The sequence below is a fragment of the Phaethon aethereus genome (assembly GCF_964289735.1).
Source record: "Phaethon aethereus genome assembly, chromosome: 3".
Classification (NCBI taxonomy): domain Eukaryota; kingdom Metazoa; phylum Chordata; class Aves; order Phaethontiformes; family Phaethontidae; genus Phaethon; species Phaethon aethereus.
The window spans coordinates 126,986-144,768 of record NC_138576.1 but is presented as its reverse complement, the minus strand read 5'-3'; the positions used below and the strand labels follow the sequence as shown (position 1 = coordinate 144,768).

General features: G+C 54.3%; 2 protein-coding genes across 2 annotated transcripts in view; one reads left to right on the top strand and one right to left on the bottom strand.

The window, feature by feature from the left end:
* Positions 1 to 7,172, bottom strand: part of IFT172 (intraflagellar transport 172) — a gene marked incomplete at both ends in the record, with an annotated part of 40,308 nt that extends 33,136 nt beyond the window's left edge. Inside the window, 9 exons of the mRNA XM_081998321.1 lie at positions 106 to 229; positions 326 to 540; positions 1,404 to 1,491; positions 2,961 to 3,040; positions 3,435 to 3,500; positions 5,982 to 6,021; positions 6,604 to 6,716; positions 6,881 to 7,024; positions 7,134 to 7,172. Coding sequence (XP_081854447.1) covers positions 106 to 229; positions 326 to 540; positions 1,404 to 1,491; positions 2,961 to 3,040; positions 3,435 to 3,500; positions 5,982 to 6,021; positions 6,604 to 6,716; positions 6,881 to 7,024; positions 7,134 to 7,172 — 909 coding nt within the window. The remainder of the gene's footprint in view (positions 1 to 105; positions 230 to 325; positions 541 to 1,403; positions 1,492 to 2,960; positions 3,041 to 3,434; positions 3,501 to 5,981; positions 6,022 to 6,603; positions 6,717 to 6,880; positions 7,025 to 7,133) is intronic.
* A 254-nt stretch (positions 7,173 to 7,426) lies between these two features.
* On the top strand, positions 7,427 to 15,551 carry LOC309403723 (low density lipoprotein receptor adapter protein 1-like; the record flags this gene model as incomplete). Its single annotated transcript, XM_081997970.1, has 7 exons — positions 7,427 to 7,511; positions 10,535 to 10,677; positions 11,202 to 11,314; positions 12,265 to 12,379; positions 12,760 to 12,832; positions 13,267 to 13,332; positions 15,502 to 15,551. The coding sequence occupies 7 exons, from the start codon at positions 7,427 to 7,429 to the stop codon at positions 15,549 to 15,551; spliced, it is 645 nt and encodes a 214-aa protein (XP_081854096.1).
* Positions 15,552 to 17,783: the final 2,232 nt, after the last annotated feature.

Sequence of the window (17,783 nt, the reverse complement as noted above, 5' to 3'; positions counted from 1 at the left end):
TCATAAGCCCTCCGTGTATCACATCGCTTTGCTCTCAGGAGCGTGCGTAAGACTGTCCCTGGTGGGCGGCCCATGGGCTCAAGGCTGCTGACTGATGATACAAACCGCACAGATCCGTGAACCATCCCTCTTCCATGCTAAAGCTGTGATGGTGTAGAGGTGAGCTATTTCTTTGGGTTTGCCCTCCTCCCAGGCACTGCGGCGTGGGCTCCAGTTCAAAATCCTTAACCTGTGAGAATACATGAGACAGCAGAAATATGAAGAACTGTGTGGGGTTGACGAAGCAAGCACTATGAAAGGGCAACTTTACTATCAGGCAGCATACCTATCATAGCTGCCAATGACGACAGACTGGCCACCAGGACTGGCAGCTGCTGTGGTGAACTCCTTCTCTGACGAGTCCCGGCTATAGTCAAAGGTTTGAATTACATTGCCCTCCTTCCCATAAGCTACAATCTTCTTATCGCAGCCTGCAGCCACAATGCTGTTGGAAGCCCAGGCGAGGGCATAAGGAGGACAGGGATGCATCACCAACTTACCCTACATTAGACAAGAAAGAACATCCGGAAAACGTGAATGGCTCTAGACCTCAGCTGGCCTCTGTATTCAGCTACAACAATGAGACCAGTATGAGGCACTTCTGTAAAGTCCAGTTCATGGGGGTTGCTTTGTCTGCCTGCCCCAGTCTGTAGGAAGGTAGGCAGAAACCAGACCTCAGAGATGTATCCATGTATTCCATGCGTTTAACTGGGAGAGAAGATTCCTGATGCCAGTAAGAAGACCAGTACCATTAACTAGACTGGGATGCACTCTTAACACAGCAGAGTATATATGGGCCTCCAGCGTACCATGCTAGAGAGCAGACCTGCCCAAACTGCTTCAGCTGGAGGGAAAAGATCTTAGTAAGAATAGAATTCCCTTCACCACAGCTGGAAGCACACAGACTACTCCTTTTGGGGAGAAGCAGGAGGCTCAAGAGAAATGCTGGGTGCCTACAGTATCCTGTCCACAGACAGAGTGTGAACTTGGGATTCGAGGTTAACTGGGATAACTATACATTGCTTACTGAGAAGACAACAATAGCTATTCCCTGGAACCCTGCCCATTCAAGCACCAGTCTCCTGCACACCCTAACATCAGATCTTTCCAGACACCTGAAAAGCCTTATGTCTCACACACAAAAATGTAACGCCCCCTCTTACCACCGCACTCAGTGTATTTCAAAGTATCTAGTCACTGTTCTGTCTTCATCAATGCTCCATAAAACCTATGCTAGCAAGCACAGACTAGCTCCTCTCCAGACTTGCACTCCCTCCATGGCCTGATCCCTTTCCAGAGCTCCTAAGCTGGGGAGTGGGCTGTGAAAACAGGAATTTTGCTCATTGAAGAAGGATCTTTGATACCTGTGATTCACCTGAGCCCTCATCATCAAAGAAGAAGCGTACTATGGTTCCATCTGCATGGCCAGACAGGATTCCCTTCCCCGACACACTGCAAAGAAACACAGACAGGATGATGCAATATTGCGATAAGACTTGCACCTTTTTTTTCACACCCCTACCCAGAGGAGCCAGTCCCAGGGTCATCGTTGATGTTCCTCATTAAAGGAACCTTCACCAAAGACAAGCTGGGTGATGAACACAAAAATTTCTAGTACCTGTTTCAGTGCCTGTAAAAACAAAGCAGACAAAAGTATGGAGAGTAGACAGTGACCAGTTAAGTATCTTCACCATGTAAAATGACAATAACCAATCTTCTGTATTACTAAAACACAGACAGGCTAAGTAACCTTAAGTGGAGTAATGACTATGCACACAATTTCTTATAGCAAGGTGTATCAAACAACACTTGCATTGGAACTGTTCCAGAAGTGCAGCTGGATACTGTGACACCAGGAATCCCTAAAAGCAACACAATTTAGAGAAAATATATCTGGACAAAGACTCCAAGCCTAGGTCCATTATCTATAGCATTAACATCTTGGGTACTTCTTGACACAAGCAAGGAGAAGAGAGCAAGGACGAGGAAACAAGCCTAACGTAATGTGCCCAGAAAGAACACTTCTTAATGATGATTCAAGTACAGAATACAAATTCTATGAACACTGTAACAACCCAGAATCTGTCTGCTGTTGACTGCAATCCCACATTTGTCATTAATACCATGGCAGTAACAGCATGAGTTGTGTTTAGCAATAAGGTGGGGGGGGCAGGATTGGGGGAGAGGAAGAGGAGGGCAAATGGGAGAAGAGAGGTGGGGGAAGGAGATGAGGTGAAAAGAAAGGAAGAGAGAGAGAGGAAATAGAAACCCTCTGGAACAGAGGCAAAGGCAGAAAGACTTTCAAGGGATTTCTCAGCAGTAGGAAGTCAGAATCCTAGCCTAGCTTTAGTTTTTTTAAATTTGTTTAGTACTCAAAAAATAGAATGACACCATTTGCTGAAAATCCCACTGCTAGGACCGTGACATACCTTAAATTTTTTTAGGTAAAGAATACTAAAGTAGTTAAAATGAAATCTTAATAAAAATAATTTAAAATTGCACTTTATAGTTATTTTTCTAATTATAGCCCTGTCACAGTTTCATCTGGCATAATATTTTTACTTTTTTTAGCCCTTAAACTTGACTAATGTTAGTAATTAGCTAGATGTAGCTGACCAATTTAATCTTTATAAAGTCATGGATTCAAATAAATCAATATATGTAAGTAATCTCATGGGGACTTGCATCCTGAAATGTGTTTGAGAGGCAACCACACTGCATGGGCCAGTGTGGCATAGCCAGGTATCAGGTTTTAGGAAGGAAATCCTTCTGGAAAGCACAGTATTTTATTATCTGGACAAGGAACTGACAGCAGAAAGACACTCTGGCAACCTCCCACGCTGCCACCAGTTACACCAGGGCCAATAGCAGAGTAGGAGACAGAGCCAAAGCAGTATAGGCTAAAGCAATGCCATACTCACTTGGAAGTTAGCGAGACCACATAGGAATCTGTCCCGTAAATGGTGGAAGACTTGTTGTTCTTTGTATTTGCTAAACGAACCTGAGAAAGAGAATCTGATCAATGTTGCTTCTGTCTGCAGAATGTGGATCTCCCCAAGTGTAACATCCCCGGAGGTTTCCTAGTCCATGATCAGCACCAGAAATAACAGGAAGCTCATTGCTTTCTGGTAGGTTGGAGAAGAAGTGGAAAAGTTAGAATCACACTTCCACGTTTCTAGAAAGGCTCAGGAAAAGGACCAAATGACCCAGTAGAACCTCCAAGGACTAACTGGGAACCAGAACCAGAAAACTCAAGTCAGTGGTGTAATCCCTTTGTTGCTGTTCAGTGCCCGGTGCCACATAGTAATAGCTCCTACCCTGCAGCCCCAGTGCTTGCACGCGCTGGTAGCACCTGCACAGAAAAAAAAAATCAGGCAAATAACAAGTTTCTCTACCTTTCCTTCGGCAAGACCAAAGACAATGATATTCTCCGCTGGCCACGATAAGCAGGTCACGGCACTCTGCCAAGGAGGAGGTAAAAAGAGAGATAAGAGCTCCACCCTACTTCAAAAGCTTCTTGCCCCACTGCTACATAACACAGCTCATGAACAGTGAGACGACTCAGACCAAGAAAGAGGAGCGATGGGGGCATCTGGACAGACCTCAAAGTAGGATTGAGGCCCTCCATGCTGAAGCTTGAACTAGATAATGGTGAGCTGGGGTAAAGTAACAGGCTCAGAAGGGCTAAAGCAGGACATCAAAGTTATAACAGATGTGTTATACCAGTATGGAAGCTCTTTTAAGAGAATTACTTATTGATCAGCTGTGGGGTTTTCCACATGTTACTGTCGAATGTACAAAATCATGGCTATTTTAAAAGATTTTTTTTCAACAACAAATATAAAACATAAAAACAAATTGACTCTGCTAGCTTCTGTAATAGATATGAGAATATTTGTACATTGGATCTTCATTTGATGAATCAAATAGTCTTTATTTATATTTTTTCATTTACAAGCAAGACGGTTACCAGATGCCTCCAAACAGGTCAGGTAGAAAACGGATCATTAAATTCAAACCAGGGGCATTCTCAGAATCTGAGGTGGGTGTCAGGATGAATAAAGCTGAGCATGAAACCCAACCGTAAGAGAGGGCCACGACAGTTAATGAAACTGCTTCACATTTAAACTGAAGAATTTCAGACAACAGGAAGGTGTTTGGCACTGTGCCACCAGCACTAGCCTCACTGGCTCATCTCTGTCCCCAACGCTGACCATTCACATCAGCAAACACAGCTACATACCAAAATGTCCCTGGATACCTAAGCTGCTCATCATTTATACGTCCAACTAATGACCAAGACACATTTTTTATTACACCTGTTTCCCAGACATCTGTATCTTTCCCTCATTATCTGCCAGACCCTTGTTTTCAGTCCAACACAACCACAAGCAGCCCAGCAGTAGCTTAGAAGTAAGTCTCACAAAGTGGTAAGGTGCTCAGCTACTTGTGTAAAGAAGTCAAACTTGCACATACTCATCCTGACCCTCTAGCAGGATGCCTTGCTTGCCAGCAGAGCAGAATATTGTCACTGTATTCATAAGATGAGTGTACAACAAGTTTTGCAAATGGCAGGAGAGGGAAAGGGCTTAATAAACGATCTCTCGTATGGACTGAACGCACCAAAAATTTGTAAATAACAACATTCAATTACAGGAGAAGACCAAACACAGTGGTAAAAACCCACACATATAGCATTAGAAAAAATAAAGGATTTATTATGATAGAAATGGTACAAAAGGCATGGGGAAATAAGAGAATAGAGAAAAGAGAAATGAACCACTACATTAAAAATACAAAAAATGGTACACATGCTGCACACAGCACCTAAGCTTGTGAGAGGCAAGCAGCCTCTCACCAGGCTGTTAGCCAGGTGCTGAAGCAAAGGAGAGCCAGAGGGAGAGGAAGCTAGTCCTCCTGCAGCCAGGAGCGAGTGTTCAGAGAGGGGAGAGGGCCCTCCTAAGCCACCCTAAGAGCAGCTGCGGTGGTGGGCCACAACCCAGCCCTAAGGTTTAGGAGAGGCTGAGGCTGCTCTTCAGAAGCAGCTTGAGAACATGTGGCCCAGAAACTCCAGCAACTCCATCAGGAGCAGTTCCACCTACACCTTCTGGGGATTTGGCGCAGGAGGATGTACCTAGCTGGTACTGGCTCTTTTAGGGCGCTGCGTACCAGGGGCCTCCTCTAGTCACAGAAAAAATGGGGGTCACAGAAAAAATGGAGGTCATAGTGTGATGCCAACTGGCTGGAAAGCCTAGGGCAGCTGCTGGACGTTTGCTCCTGCAGGTAAAAGAACTAGTCAGTGCACTGCATTTTCTCACACGGATGGTTTTCTATGCAAGGAACATATAACACCTTTGCCTTTTCCAGATACTTACATCACCCTCAGGACAATCCTTGCCAGAGACCTACTGAGTAGAGTGCGCTCTGACACACACAGAGGCAGAGCCAGAGAAGCAGAATGTGAAGAAGGCCAAGGAGATAAGCTGTCTGAAATTACAAACCCGAGGTCTTTGAACATGCAGAAACTGTGCAGCTTGGCTGAATTCTGCACACTTTACATTTTGATTAATAACGAAACTTGGGGCTTAGAGTTGCCAACCTGTGAAAAACAGTTGAGCTCAGAGTCTCTCCTATTTTTCCCTTTCAACGCCCTTAAAACATTCTGTCCACTGATGCCTAAAGTAGTCCCCAAAGTTTTGCAACTGGTTGCACTGATCATTCAACAATTAATTACTGTGTTGTACCCAGGCCTCTGAAGCTTGGCGGGTAATGCATGCCTCAGAATTTATAGATTATCTTAGGATCCAGCTGCACCTTCTGGAGATCAAGCACTACTGACAGTTTGGCCAAGTACACCTGTGAGTATGAGCAGAGAGACTTCTAATTGTCTTTATCCTACACATGCTGGAGAAAATGGAGTTAAACAAGAGTCTGGGTCTCACCGTTTGGATGAACTTGTTGCATATCACCTTCTTGTCACCCCTGCAGAAAAACGTAGACAAAAATGACTATCAGGGAAGCTAGTAATCCTGCCCATTCTGGTTACCCTACTGTTTGTATTCAGTCTGTTTTAGTATTGTCAAACACAAGTCATGTAAGTTTTCTGCACTGGTTGTCTATCATAAGCCAACTTTAGGCAGAAAATTTTTAAAAAATCTAACAACTTCAGAGCTTCCAAAATTCTGGTGACCTGCCTTTCTGAGCAGCTTTAGCGCAACACGCACCAGCAAATGAGGCTGAGGTGAGGCAGGTGTGTGCCACAGTTCCGCAGCTATGAAACAGGGGACAGCAGCATGGGCTTTACAGCTGCAGCTCCACAGCAGCTCAGCTGGCGCACATTCATGCACGTTCACATGGACTGCGTTCAAGGAAATCCTACCTGCTGCTCACCATAGGAACGTCTGAGTGACTTGCTGCAGGTCAGGCGATGGGCAGTGTGCACCGGGCTGAGGGGCAGCCAGGGCACTGATGCAGGGAGCACCAACGCGCGGAACGCAGGCTGCACGGCAGGAAGGAGTGCCGCCCCCTCCTCACGGTCGCTGGACACTCCACCACCAGACTCACCACTCCTCTCCAATCCTGTAGACATAGACGATGTTGTCCGTTTGGCCGATGGCGATTTTGGTGGAGTCCGGGGAGAAGGCCATGCCTTTGACCACGTAGCTTTTCCTGCCGTACTGCACAGAGGATGGCAGCGTGAGCCACAGGGGAAGGCTGGCCCGCCCCAAGCGCACTCACGCTGACCCACAGGCCGTGGCCGTGCCCCGCGGCAGCAGGCCCGGCGGCAGCAGGCCCGGCGGCAGCAGGCCCCGCGGCAGCAGGCCGGGCCCCGGGCCCTCACCTTGGCGTCGGCGGGCTTGGTGGAGAACTTGTCGCGCCGCTCGCCCTGCTCGTCGTACAGCAGCACCACCCGGTCCGCGGTGCACACGGCGAACCGGGCGCTGCTGGTCGACCAGGCTATGCAGGTCACCCGCGCGGTGCCGTCCTGCGGGGCACGCACAGCCTCAGCACCGCCACCGCCACCGCCACCGCCACCGCCCCCCGGCCCGGCCCGCTTCCCCCCGCCCCGCCCAGCCCGGCTCGACCGACCCGACCTGCGGGGCCAGCAGCGTCCGCACATGCCGCAGCTGCATCGCGCCGAACGCCGGGACCGGGACCGGGACCGGAACTGCGACCGGGACGATCCCGCGCCGCTGCGGCCGGCCTCACTTCGCCCCGCCCCCTGTTGCCCCGGCAACCCCAGCGCCTCCGCTGCCTCTGACGTCAGCGCGTCGAGCCCAGAGCGGGACGGCCTCCGCGCCCGGGACTCCAGCCGCCCCGCTACCGGCAGGGCTCGGGCTCGGGCTCGGGCTCGGGCTCGGGCTCGGGCTCCGGCTCCGGCTCCGCTATGGAGGCGCTGCGGGCGGCGGGGCGCGCCGTGCTGCGGAGCCCGCGCCTCGCCCGGCACGGCCTGGGGCTCCGCCGGCGGCGCAGTGAGTGCGGGCCGCGGCTGCCGGGGAGCGGGCGGGGGCGGGGGCCGGGGCCGGGGCCGGGCTGGGCTCACCTGCGGCGCAGGCCGGGCGGGGCGTCGCTCCGGGCTTGCCCCGGTGCCGGTGCGCCGGGGGCGGGGCAGGGAGCCCGCATCTCGGTCTGGCCGGGCCCGGGACGCGGCCGCTGCCCGCTGCGGGGAGCGGTGCGGGGCACGGCCGTGGCCGTGCCGCGGGTCGAGGCAGGCCGGCGGCGCTGCGGGCAGCGGTGTGGGGCTCGGGGGCCGGGCTGTGGCCGCGGGCTGAGGTGAGCTGGTGATGCTGTGGGGAGCAGTGGGGGGCCCGTCGTCCGGGGGACGGGCTGTGGCCGTGCCGCGGGGCCGCGGGCTGAGGCGGGCTGGCGGCACGGTGGGGCAGCGGGGGGGCTGTGGGGCGGGCTGTGGGGCCACAGGCTGAGGCAGGCGGCAGCGCTGTGGGCTGCTTGCCTGGCCCTCCCCGCCGCGCTCCCCGGGCTGCCAGCCCCTTGCCCCACTTTTGAATTGAGGCCACCCGGGCTGAAGGGCCTTGGGCAGCTGTGACAGGCAGTGCGGTGGTGCCAGGTGCCGGGACATGCCATACCGCGTCCACAGGCACCGGACCCCGTCCACAGGCACCCTCCCCAGCCCGTGAAGGCCTTGGCATGCCCGAACCACTGCGCCTGGTCCTCTGCAGGCGCGGATGTGAGCGCAGCGAGGGTGGACAGCCTGCAGGCTGCTCGCTGCAGGCTGCCTGCCCTGCTGTCCGCAACACAGCCCGATCTGACGCTGACCCCGCGCACAGCTGTGCCTGGGCTTCCTCGGCTGTGCCTGGGCTTCCTTGGTCATCGCCGCCCAAAGGCGTCACTGCAGCAGCAGAGCTCACTCTGGCAGCCCTGGCATGTGGGGGCTGTTCTCAAGGTTCGGAGTGAGACAGTGCTTTTTTACCCTGGGGAGAGATCCCTGACGCCTGCATGGTACCGAGTGGGTTCCGTGGTAGTTGTAATTTGTGCACAAGTATGCTGTGAAAATAAGGTCTCCCGATTTCCCTGTGGGTTCAGGTTATTCCAGTTACTAGTCAGAGACTTCTGCAAGTATGCCAGTAATGTTCAGGGAACTAATCCCAGGAAAGAGATGAAAAATAACCCTGAAAAGTATTAGCTTAGTGTGAACAGTAGATACCTAGGCAATTCCCAGGGAAGTGTACAAACCTGGTGTTTGCAGCAGAGCGTGTAACTCCTGTGTTCCTTCCATCCTCTGTGGCGTGAACCCCAAGAAGAGGAGAGAGATTCTGACTCCCTGTGTCTTAGCCCTTCTGCATATCTCCTCTCTTACCATCCTTGTGCTCTTTGGGCTTTGAGGAAAGTAAATGTGTGCTTCAGCTCTCCTTGAAAATTATCACCAGGAAGCACTCGGCACAAGAGAAGTGTTCCTTTGTATGTGGCACACTGGTCTGATAACTAAGGCTTTTGCCTTCCATGAGAGTGAGCTTTCTGTTGAAGCCAATGGCTTTGTCTTGTGGGAGCAGAGGTTGGATGGATGCTTCTACAGTGCTTGTTTCTTGTGTTCTCTGCCAACGGTAGTGGTGTTGGGACTGGCTATAGGGCCAGGGCTCCTGCTCCTACCAGTACATCTGCCGTGTGGCAGAACACGCTGGTGAAACTGTCTGGTTCCTGAAGGAAGCTGGAGATGCTGATGTCCCTAGGGAGTCCTCCTTGAGTGAGCTCTGCCCGTTATTTTTTTATTTTTTCTCTTGACTGCGGCAAAGGGGTTTGAAAAGAGAGGACACAGGAAACAGCAGCCAGTGCCCCTTTATTTCTGTGACCCGCAAAGTAATGGATGGGGGAGCTCTCGTAAAATCATAAATCATTAGGTTAGAAAAGACTTCAAGGTCATCTAGTCCAACTGATGATCCTCCTGTGGTGAGTTGGAGTTCATCCATAAAACATGTTTTCCTGGAAGCTAGTTTGCATCCTTGAAATACAAGCCTGAGCTCTTCCTTAACACAGACTCTTTGTGACACAGTTGCTTCCAGTCACTTCAGCCTGGACCGTGAGTGCTGGGCAGACTCCCCTTCCCCAGCAGCCCGCTGCTGCAAACGAGAGCTACCAGAGGGTTTGGCTTTGGTTACACTGGGACAGCTTGGGGATTTTGATCTGACCAAGTGTGGCAGCAAATGCTGCTGTTCCTGAGATGTGCCAGGGGCTTAGGTGGGCGAGACAAATGCAGTACAGAGCACATCCTGCTTCAGTAAAATAGTGAGATGCGTGAATGCAAGGGTTTTGCAGATGGCACTGAACACTGCAGTATCTGGGGCCCTACGCAGGTATGCAGGAGCTTACTATCTGTGCTGACAGAGCCTGTACCTCCACGGATGGAGGACTAAAAGCTTTGAAAGTGAACTGTCCTCTCGTTCTGTTCCTCTTCCAAGAATGTCACAGAGCCAGGAGAGTGCCCTGCTGAGTGCAGGTAGCAACAAGGTTGGAACAACGGACCTGTGAGAGCGGGTCCAGAGGAGGCCCCAGTAACGCTCCGAGGGCTGGAACAGCTCTGCTGGGAGAGCTGGGCGGGCTCAGCCTTGAGCAGAGAAGGCTCCGGGGAGACCTTAGTGCAGCTGCCAGGGCTGAGAGGGGCTGAGGGGGACAGACTGTTTAGCAGTGTCTGTAGCGACAGGACAAGGGGTAATGGTTTTAAACTAAAAGAGGGCAGATTCAGACTAGATGGAAGGAAGAAATTTTTCCCAACGAGGGTGGTGAAGCCCTGGCCCAGGTTGCCCAGAGAGGTGGTGGATGCCCCATCCCTGGAAACACCCCAGGTCAGGCTGGACAGGGCTCTGAGCGACCTGCTCTGGGTGAAGATGTCCCTGCTCACTGCAGGGGTGGGACTAGATGGCCTCTAATGGTCCCTTCCAACCCAAAGATTCTATGATTCCATGAGGGTGGGGTGGCTCTGCTGCGACTAGCCACGGGGCTACTGGCATGTGGCTTACACTGCTAAGGGATTTTGTCTTTGCAGAGCTTCCTGAGAGCTGGGCTGACATGCAGGAGCCGCTGCTTGAGGGGATGTGCTTCACACTCAAGTATTTAGGCATGACGCTGGTAGAAAAACCCAAAGGCGAAGACATGGCTGCTGCTGCCATCCGCCGGATCATTGCCACGGTGAGAGCTGGCCCTGGGGCCCAGCGGTGCCGGGGTGGAGAAGAGCCAATTCAAAGCGCAGCCCTTGGACTTTGGGAAGTGTCCATGTCCCAGCCCTGAACCCCAGCGAGGGACCGTGCTGTTCCCAAGAGGAGGGTGGCGTGTCGGAGGCTGGCTGGCCTGTGTGCTGTGAGGGAAGCTCTGTCTTCCTGCAGGACAGCCACAGCTGCCTGCTCCCACACCGGGAATGCAGCTAGGAGCAGAGCTGTGCCTGTCACAGCGTAGAGAGGAGGGTGGAGTACCGGGGAGGGTGGGGTCTGTCCTCTCCTGCATGCATGGCAGTAGTGTGAATGGATTCCAGGGGTGTTCTATGCAGGGCACGCCCGATCTCCAGGCTCTGCTTTCCCATCCCTGTGGCAGGAGCCTTTGCAGCAAGGGTCCAAGTGGGTGGCACTCTGTACAGAGTCTGGGGGACTCCTGCCAGTGAGGGGAGGTGAAGACCCTTGCCTGATTTGCAGAGATGTCTGGTGTCTCCCTACTGCCAGGCACGGGTGGGAGCTCGCAAGTTCCAGAAGGTGATTCTGACAGTGTCTCCAAGGGGCATCTCGCTGCAGGATGCAGACACAAAGGAGATGGTTGAGAACATCTCCATCTACAGGTGGGCATGGTGTGTGGGAGGGCCTGGGTGTTCCCCAGCAGCCAGCTGGAGACTGATGGGATCCTGAGCAGCCATGGAGGGCTGGGCCTCCCGTCAGTGGTACCTTCAAGCTTAGGTCATCCTTTGGCCTGTGCCCTCTCCCTGCTGTGCCCCACAGCACTGCCTGGGGCTCAATGCAGGCAACGTCCTGGGTGGCCTTGAGTTCTGCATCAGTCCGTCTGTTTTTCCCTGGGCCCTGCTTGTCTCTTCTGGCATTCAAGCAGGATGTCGAGGCTGATGGCTGGAAAGCCCCCCAGCTAGGGCAGGACTGCACGCCTGGCCCTCTCCACTGACACAGGACTGCCTTTCTGGCTGCAATGGGATGAGGGTGCCATGGACCGCAGCTTACTTGGGCTGGCTAAATAAAGGCAGTTGCTGAGAGAGCTGATGTGGGGTGTTTTTTTTACTGCTGCCAGCTGTGCTTTGGCTGGGTTGTGTGTCTCTGGGTGGTGGGTGTGAGGGGAGCATGGCTGCAGGGTGGTGGCTAGATGGGAAGCAGAGACAGGACATCTCCTTGGTGCAAAATGTTTGGGTCTTGGCACCAGAGCTGATGTGCCAAGGCAGATCGTCCTACTGCCTGGCCTCCAGTTGCGTCATTGGAGGCAACCACCCACCCTTCTGTGCTCCTTTTGTCTCAGTGCTTGAGTTCATACATGGGGTTGAACTGGGCATCAGAGGACTGAGGAGCACGCTGGGGCAGCGCAGGAGGGCATGCCTGTGGATGCAGTGGTCTCTCACTAGCTGTAGGTACCAGGCAGCCTCTGGCCTTGCTGTGGGGTTAGGCTGCCTGATCATCTGAGGCAGACAAAAGCCTCAGGCTGTCAGCACTGCTTGTTGGTGTGCTGGAAGCACAGCAGAAGACCTGTGCTGGGGGACCTTTATTGCCCTGAGCAGCTCTTCTCTGCCTGCAGGATCTCCTACTGCACAACAGACAAGCTACAGAACAAAGTCTTCGCTTACGTTGCCCAGAGCCAGGAGAGCGGGGCACTGGAGTGCCATGCCTTCCTCTCACCCAAGAAGAAGATTGTAAGCACTTCCCTTCTGCTCTTGGCTCCATGAGGTAAGGGGGGGAGCAAGGCCCTTCCTTCTCCCTTGTCAGAGAGAGAAGGCCCTTACCTCTCTGCACCTCAGCAGAGATGGAGCCAGGGAGCGCATGCATGCTCACACACTGCAGAGGCGAGTGAAAGGAGGTTCTTCTGTTCCAGCTCCTCTGGGATCTCCTCTTGGGGATGGCTGGCCTGCGCAGGTGGACAGACACAGCATTGAACTGTGGCTTTCTGTGTGTGTGCTCTGCGGGGAGAGGCATTGAGGGAGGCCTGGGTGCTCTCAGATCTTGTGGCAGTGGGGTTGTCCTGGCTTAAGGGCCCAGGGTGGAAGCAGCCATTCTCTCTCTTTCTTGTACACAGGCCCAGGCTGTGACTCTGACTGTGGCCCAGGCCTTCCAGATGGCACTGGATCTCTGGGAAGCAGCACATGCAGGTAGGAGGAATTTCTCAGACATGTTCCTCTGCCTAGCCCTGGGATTGGGGTCTCCAGTGTGGGACCCTGCCTTGGGCTGTGTGGAGGAGAGATGGCTCACTGCATGGCTGGTGAAACACACCAAGCAGGGAGAGTGTTGTCCCTGCTGTTGTGTTCTCTGCCACTGCCCCACTTGGGGAACCTGCCCTGTCTCTGGCTGGCGTGGGGTGTGGGCGTCCCTGCTATCCGTGCTGAACTCTTCTGCATTGTTGAGCTGTAGCACAGCTCAGGGCCCTGTGGTACCTGCCCTGAGTGGTGATCCCCCACCCTTGTCTGCACCCTCCCCTAAGCACAGCAGGGGTATCTGTCCCTCGCTTACAGTCCTGCCTGTATATCCCCTGCTGGGCCTTCTCCAGGTTGCAGGCACTAACTCTGCTGCTTTTGCCCTGTCCCAGGCTCTAGGCAGGAACAGCCCCTTCACTCTTCATGTGTCTTGGAGAGCAGTGAGCCCAGCAGACCAAGTGAGCCAGCCCCCCGGGGGAGCCCTCCCTTCAGACACCGGTTTGGGGTACAGTATGTGCAAGTCTGGCCCATGCCCAGGGCTCTCACACTAGAGCAGAAAGAGTAACACTTACGCCGCTCCCTCCTCCTGGCCTTCCAAGACCCTGTCGATATCTGCACAGCCTCCCTCACACATGGTGGCCTGACGTGAAGAGGGGCACTCTGTGCTCTGTCGGGCTCACAGGGCAGGCACAGGTCCTCAGAGGGTTGCTCCAGGAGCTCTCCTGCCAGGCCCAGCATTGCAGCAGCTCTCAGCCCTGCTCTGCTGGCACTGTCAAACAGGGAGCTGGGACCTGCTCTGCATGCTTGGTGCCATGGCTAGGGGTGAGACATTGCCTCTGAAGGAGAGGAGCCTTTGTCTGGCCACCATCGTACCAGCCTGGGCTAAGGCTCGGCCCTGCCCACCTGCACTACACCTACTGCATGTCTAGAGCCCATCGGAGCATTGCCCGTGTCGCTGTGTCCCTGCCCAGGAGCCTCTGGACACTTGCTCCTTGGCCTCATGCTTCCAGCGCTGGCCCAGCCTGGCAGGGCTTGGGGTCCTCCTTGCTTATAGCCTGCTCCTGGGTGGTCGTCTGCCTGGCCCTGCGGCTGCCAGATGTGCTCACGCCGCTCCCGTCTCCAGGCCAAGGTGCGCTGTGTGCAGCGGCTGGCTCAGCTTGGCAGCTCGTTCCCCGCTCACAGCCTGTGTTTGGTGCTCTGCTGGCTGGAGGGGATGTGAGAAGAGCCACGGTCTGCCTCTCCCCTTGCGTGGCTGTGTGCCTGAGCCCTGAGGATTTCGGCAGCCTAGCTCTGCAGGTGCCGTACGTCCCCCCACTGCCTGGAGGCATCCGCTGTCTGTGCCATGCCTGCTGGGTGACTGTCTTGTGAAGGGGCTGGGGACTGCCTGCTGCTCCAGTACAGGCTCTGGGCAGCCCACTGGCAGAGACCTGCCCAGGCAGTGAGGTGTCATGGTGGGTTTTTTGTTTGGTTTCTTTGTTTGCCAGGAGGAGGAAGGGGAGGAGGAAGATGACAACGCTGGTGAAACCTTGTCTGGGTAGGTGGTGAGCTGCTGCTTGTGTTGAGAGATCTCTCTGGTGAAACCTGTCGTCTTTCTTTCTCCGTGCCCCATGCAAGGGGAGTTGCTGGCATCATGGGCATGCTCGGAGCATGGAGGAGATCTGCATGGGAGGAAGGGGAAGCTTCTTGCTACTTCCTCTGCCTCTGTCAGCTAAGAAGTCAAGTGAACAGGGAGCCAAGCTGTGGAGGGGCAGATCTTGCAGTTCAGCTTTTGCAGCAGAGCTGTGGGGGACAGATGCTGTCCCTCAGGATGTACCCAGAGATGTTACTTGTTCTGTTTCTGCCACTCTTTGCTGAGGCCAGCCTATCCAGACATGCTTAGAATCACAGAATCGTTTAGGTTGGAAAAGACTTTTAAGGTCATTGAGTCCAACCATAAACCTAACACTGCCAAGTCCACCACTAAACCATGTCCCTATGTGCCACATCTACTCATCTTTTAAATACCTCCAGGCATGGTGACTCAACCACTTCCCTGGGCAGCCTGTTCCAGTGCTTGACCACTCTCTCAGTGAAGAAATTTTTCCCAATATCCAGTCTAAACCTCCCCTGGTGCAACTTGAGGCTATTTCCTCTCATCCTATCGCTGGTTCTTTGGGAGAAGAGACCAGCCCCCACCCCACCACAAGCCCCTTTCAGGCAGTTGTAGAGAGCGATGAGGGCTCCCCTCAGCCTTCTCTTCTCCAGACTGAACACCCCCAGTTCCCTCAGCCGCTCCTCGTCACTCTTGTGCTCCAGACCCCTCCCCAGCTCCGCTGCCCTTCTCTGGACGCGCTCCAGCACCTCAATGTCTTTCTTTTAGTGATGAACTTCTCAGGGGGGACTCAGAGTTGCCGCTCTCCTCCCACTGATTTCCCTGGGGCTTGCACCAGGATGGAGGCCTGGTCATGCTGACTTACGCATGGACTGGGGCCTGGGACTGAGCTTGCTGGTGTCTGTCCTGTGTTTGGGAGCAGCTGATGGTACCAGTCCAGCAGGAGAGGATTAACCTGTAGGTCTTTGCAGAAGTGCCTGTGGTGGTAGGTGCACAGGGCCCATTCCGTTGTGGCTGTTCTCCATGTGCCCGGCAGCTGGCACCTGGCTGGGGTCAGTCAGCGGTGCAGACCTGAGCCTGGCCTGAGCTGGTGTCAGCTGGGAACCAGTGCGTGCACGGGCTGGAGCTAGGTATGTGGCCCTGTGAAATGGCAGCCCTTTGTACATGCGGCCTCCTGATGGGAAGAGGAGATGGCTTTGCAGTCTCGGGACAGGCTCGCCTGGCAAAAGGGTTTGGTAGCAAGTGGGCTAGAGCCTTCTGCACTTCGAGTGCCTGGTACTGCTGTTCCGTGCCTGTGCTGTCAGGGTCATGAGCATGCTGCGTCTCTCAGCAAGCTTTGCTTGGGGGTACGATGGGTGCTCTGTTCTCTTCCAAAGCAGCATGGAGGAGCTGGGGAGGGGAGCCCACAGCCCAGCGGGTAAGTTCTTTCCTTCAGTGCTGGTTTGCCACAGCCCGCAGCATGTCCTCTGTAAGGGGAGGGGGCTGATGGCTCATCTGGGGAGGTCTGCTTCCCCTCCCAGGCCATGCTGGGTTCCCAGCTGCATGCCTCATGGACTGGGTCTTCCTCTCTCTTGCTTTTCAGAGTCAGCACCTCTTGTGCCCAGAGTGAGCTCTCCTACTGCACAGCTACTGTGCTACCGCTTGGGGCAACCCCCAGACAGCTGGAAAGGGCTGGGACGGGTTGGAGACCTCCCCACAGCTGACCCCAGGACTGCTGGCCCCAAGACTCCCCTGGGTTAAGCCAAATCTCTGCAGCAATGGACCAGCCACTCAGGATTCACCCTGTGCCTGCCCCCGGGCCAGCCAGCGCCTACCCCCAGCACTGCCCAGCAGGCACGGGGTCTGCTGGCACTGCTGCCATGCAGCACACAGACTGCAACACTCGCTCCTCATCCTGCTCTCTGCCTGCATGAACCGCCTCAAACTGCAGCTGCTTCCTGCTCCCAGCTCAGGCTGGTGGACCGGTGCTTCTCGCTCTGCCCACTCCCAGGGCACGCAGAGCCACCCCACGGGCTGTGAGCCTGTGGGGTGCAGCTAGTGCACTGTCTCTGACCTGCCTTGCTTGCTTCTCCCACCTTGTTCCTCCTGGGGGCAACTGGGTACCGGCTGAGGCTAAGCAGCCCCCTGGAGATGGTGAAGGACTTGCTCGGCATGCGTGACCCTCAGGGAGCAATAGCTCTTGGCCTGGAGCAATGAGCAAGGAAGGCCTTGCCCCTGCAGTTTAGCCCCACGCCCTCTCATGAGTGAAATGAGCTGGTTTTTAAAGGAAAGCTCTGCCTTTATAGGGAAATAAACCGAGTTTTTTACTGTTGTCATCTGTGTGCGAGTGCTGGATGGGGTGCCATGCATACAGAATCACAGAATCACTAGGTTGGAAAGGACCTTTAAGATCATCAAGTCCAACCATTAATCCAGAACCACCATGTCCCCTAAACCATGTCCTGAAGCGCCACATCCACACGTTTTTTGAACACTTCCAGGGATGGCGACTCCACCACCTCCCTGGGCAGCCTGTTCCAATGCCTGACCACCCTCTCAGTGAAGAAATTTTTCCTAATATCCAATCTAAACCGCCCCTGGCGCAACTTGAGGCCATTTCCTCTTGTCCTATCACTAGTTACTTGGGAGAAGAGACCAACACCCTCGTCGCCACAACCCCCTTTCAGGTAGTTGTAGAGAGCGATAAGGTCTCCCCTCAGCCTCCTCTTCTCCAGACTAAACAACCCCAGTTCCCTCAGCCGCTCCTCATAAGACTTGTGCTCCAGACCCCTCACCAGCTTCGTTGCCCTTCTCTGGACACGCTCCAGCACCTCAACATCCTTCTTGTAGTGAGGGGCCCAAAACTGAACACAGTATTCAAGCTGCGGCCTCACCAGTGCCGAGTACAGGGGCACAATCACCTCCCTACTCCTGCTGGCCACACTATTCCTGATACAGGCCAGGATGCTGTTGGCCTTCTTGGCCACCTGGGCACACTGCCGGCTCATATTCAGCCGGCTGTCAACCAGCACCCCCAGGTCCCTTTCCGCCGGGCTGCTCTCCAGCCACTCCTCCCCAAGCCTGTAGCATTGCATGGGGTTGTTGTGGCCAAAGTGCAGGACCCGGCACTTGGCCTTATTAAACCTCATACAGTTGGCCTCTGCCCATCGATCCAGCCTGTCCAGATCCCTCTGCAGAGCCCTCCTACCCTCCAGCAGATCAACACTCCCACTCAGCTTGGTGTCATCAGCAAACTTACTGAGGGAGCACTCAATTCCCTCATCCAGATCATCAATAAAGATATTGAACAAGACTGGTCCCAGAACCGAGCCCTGGGTA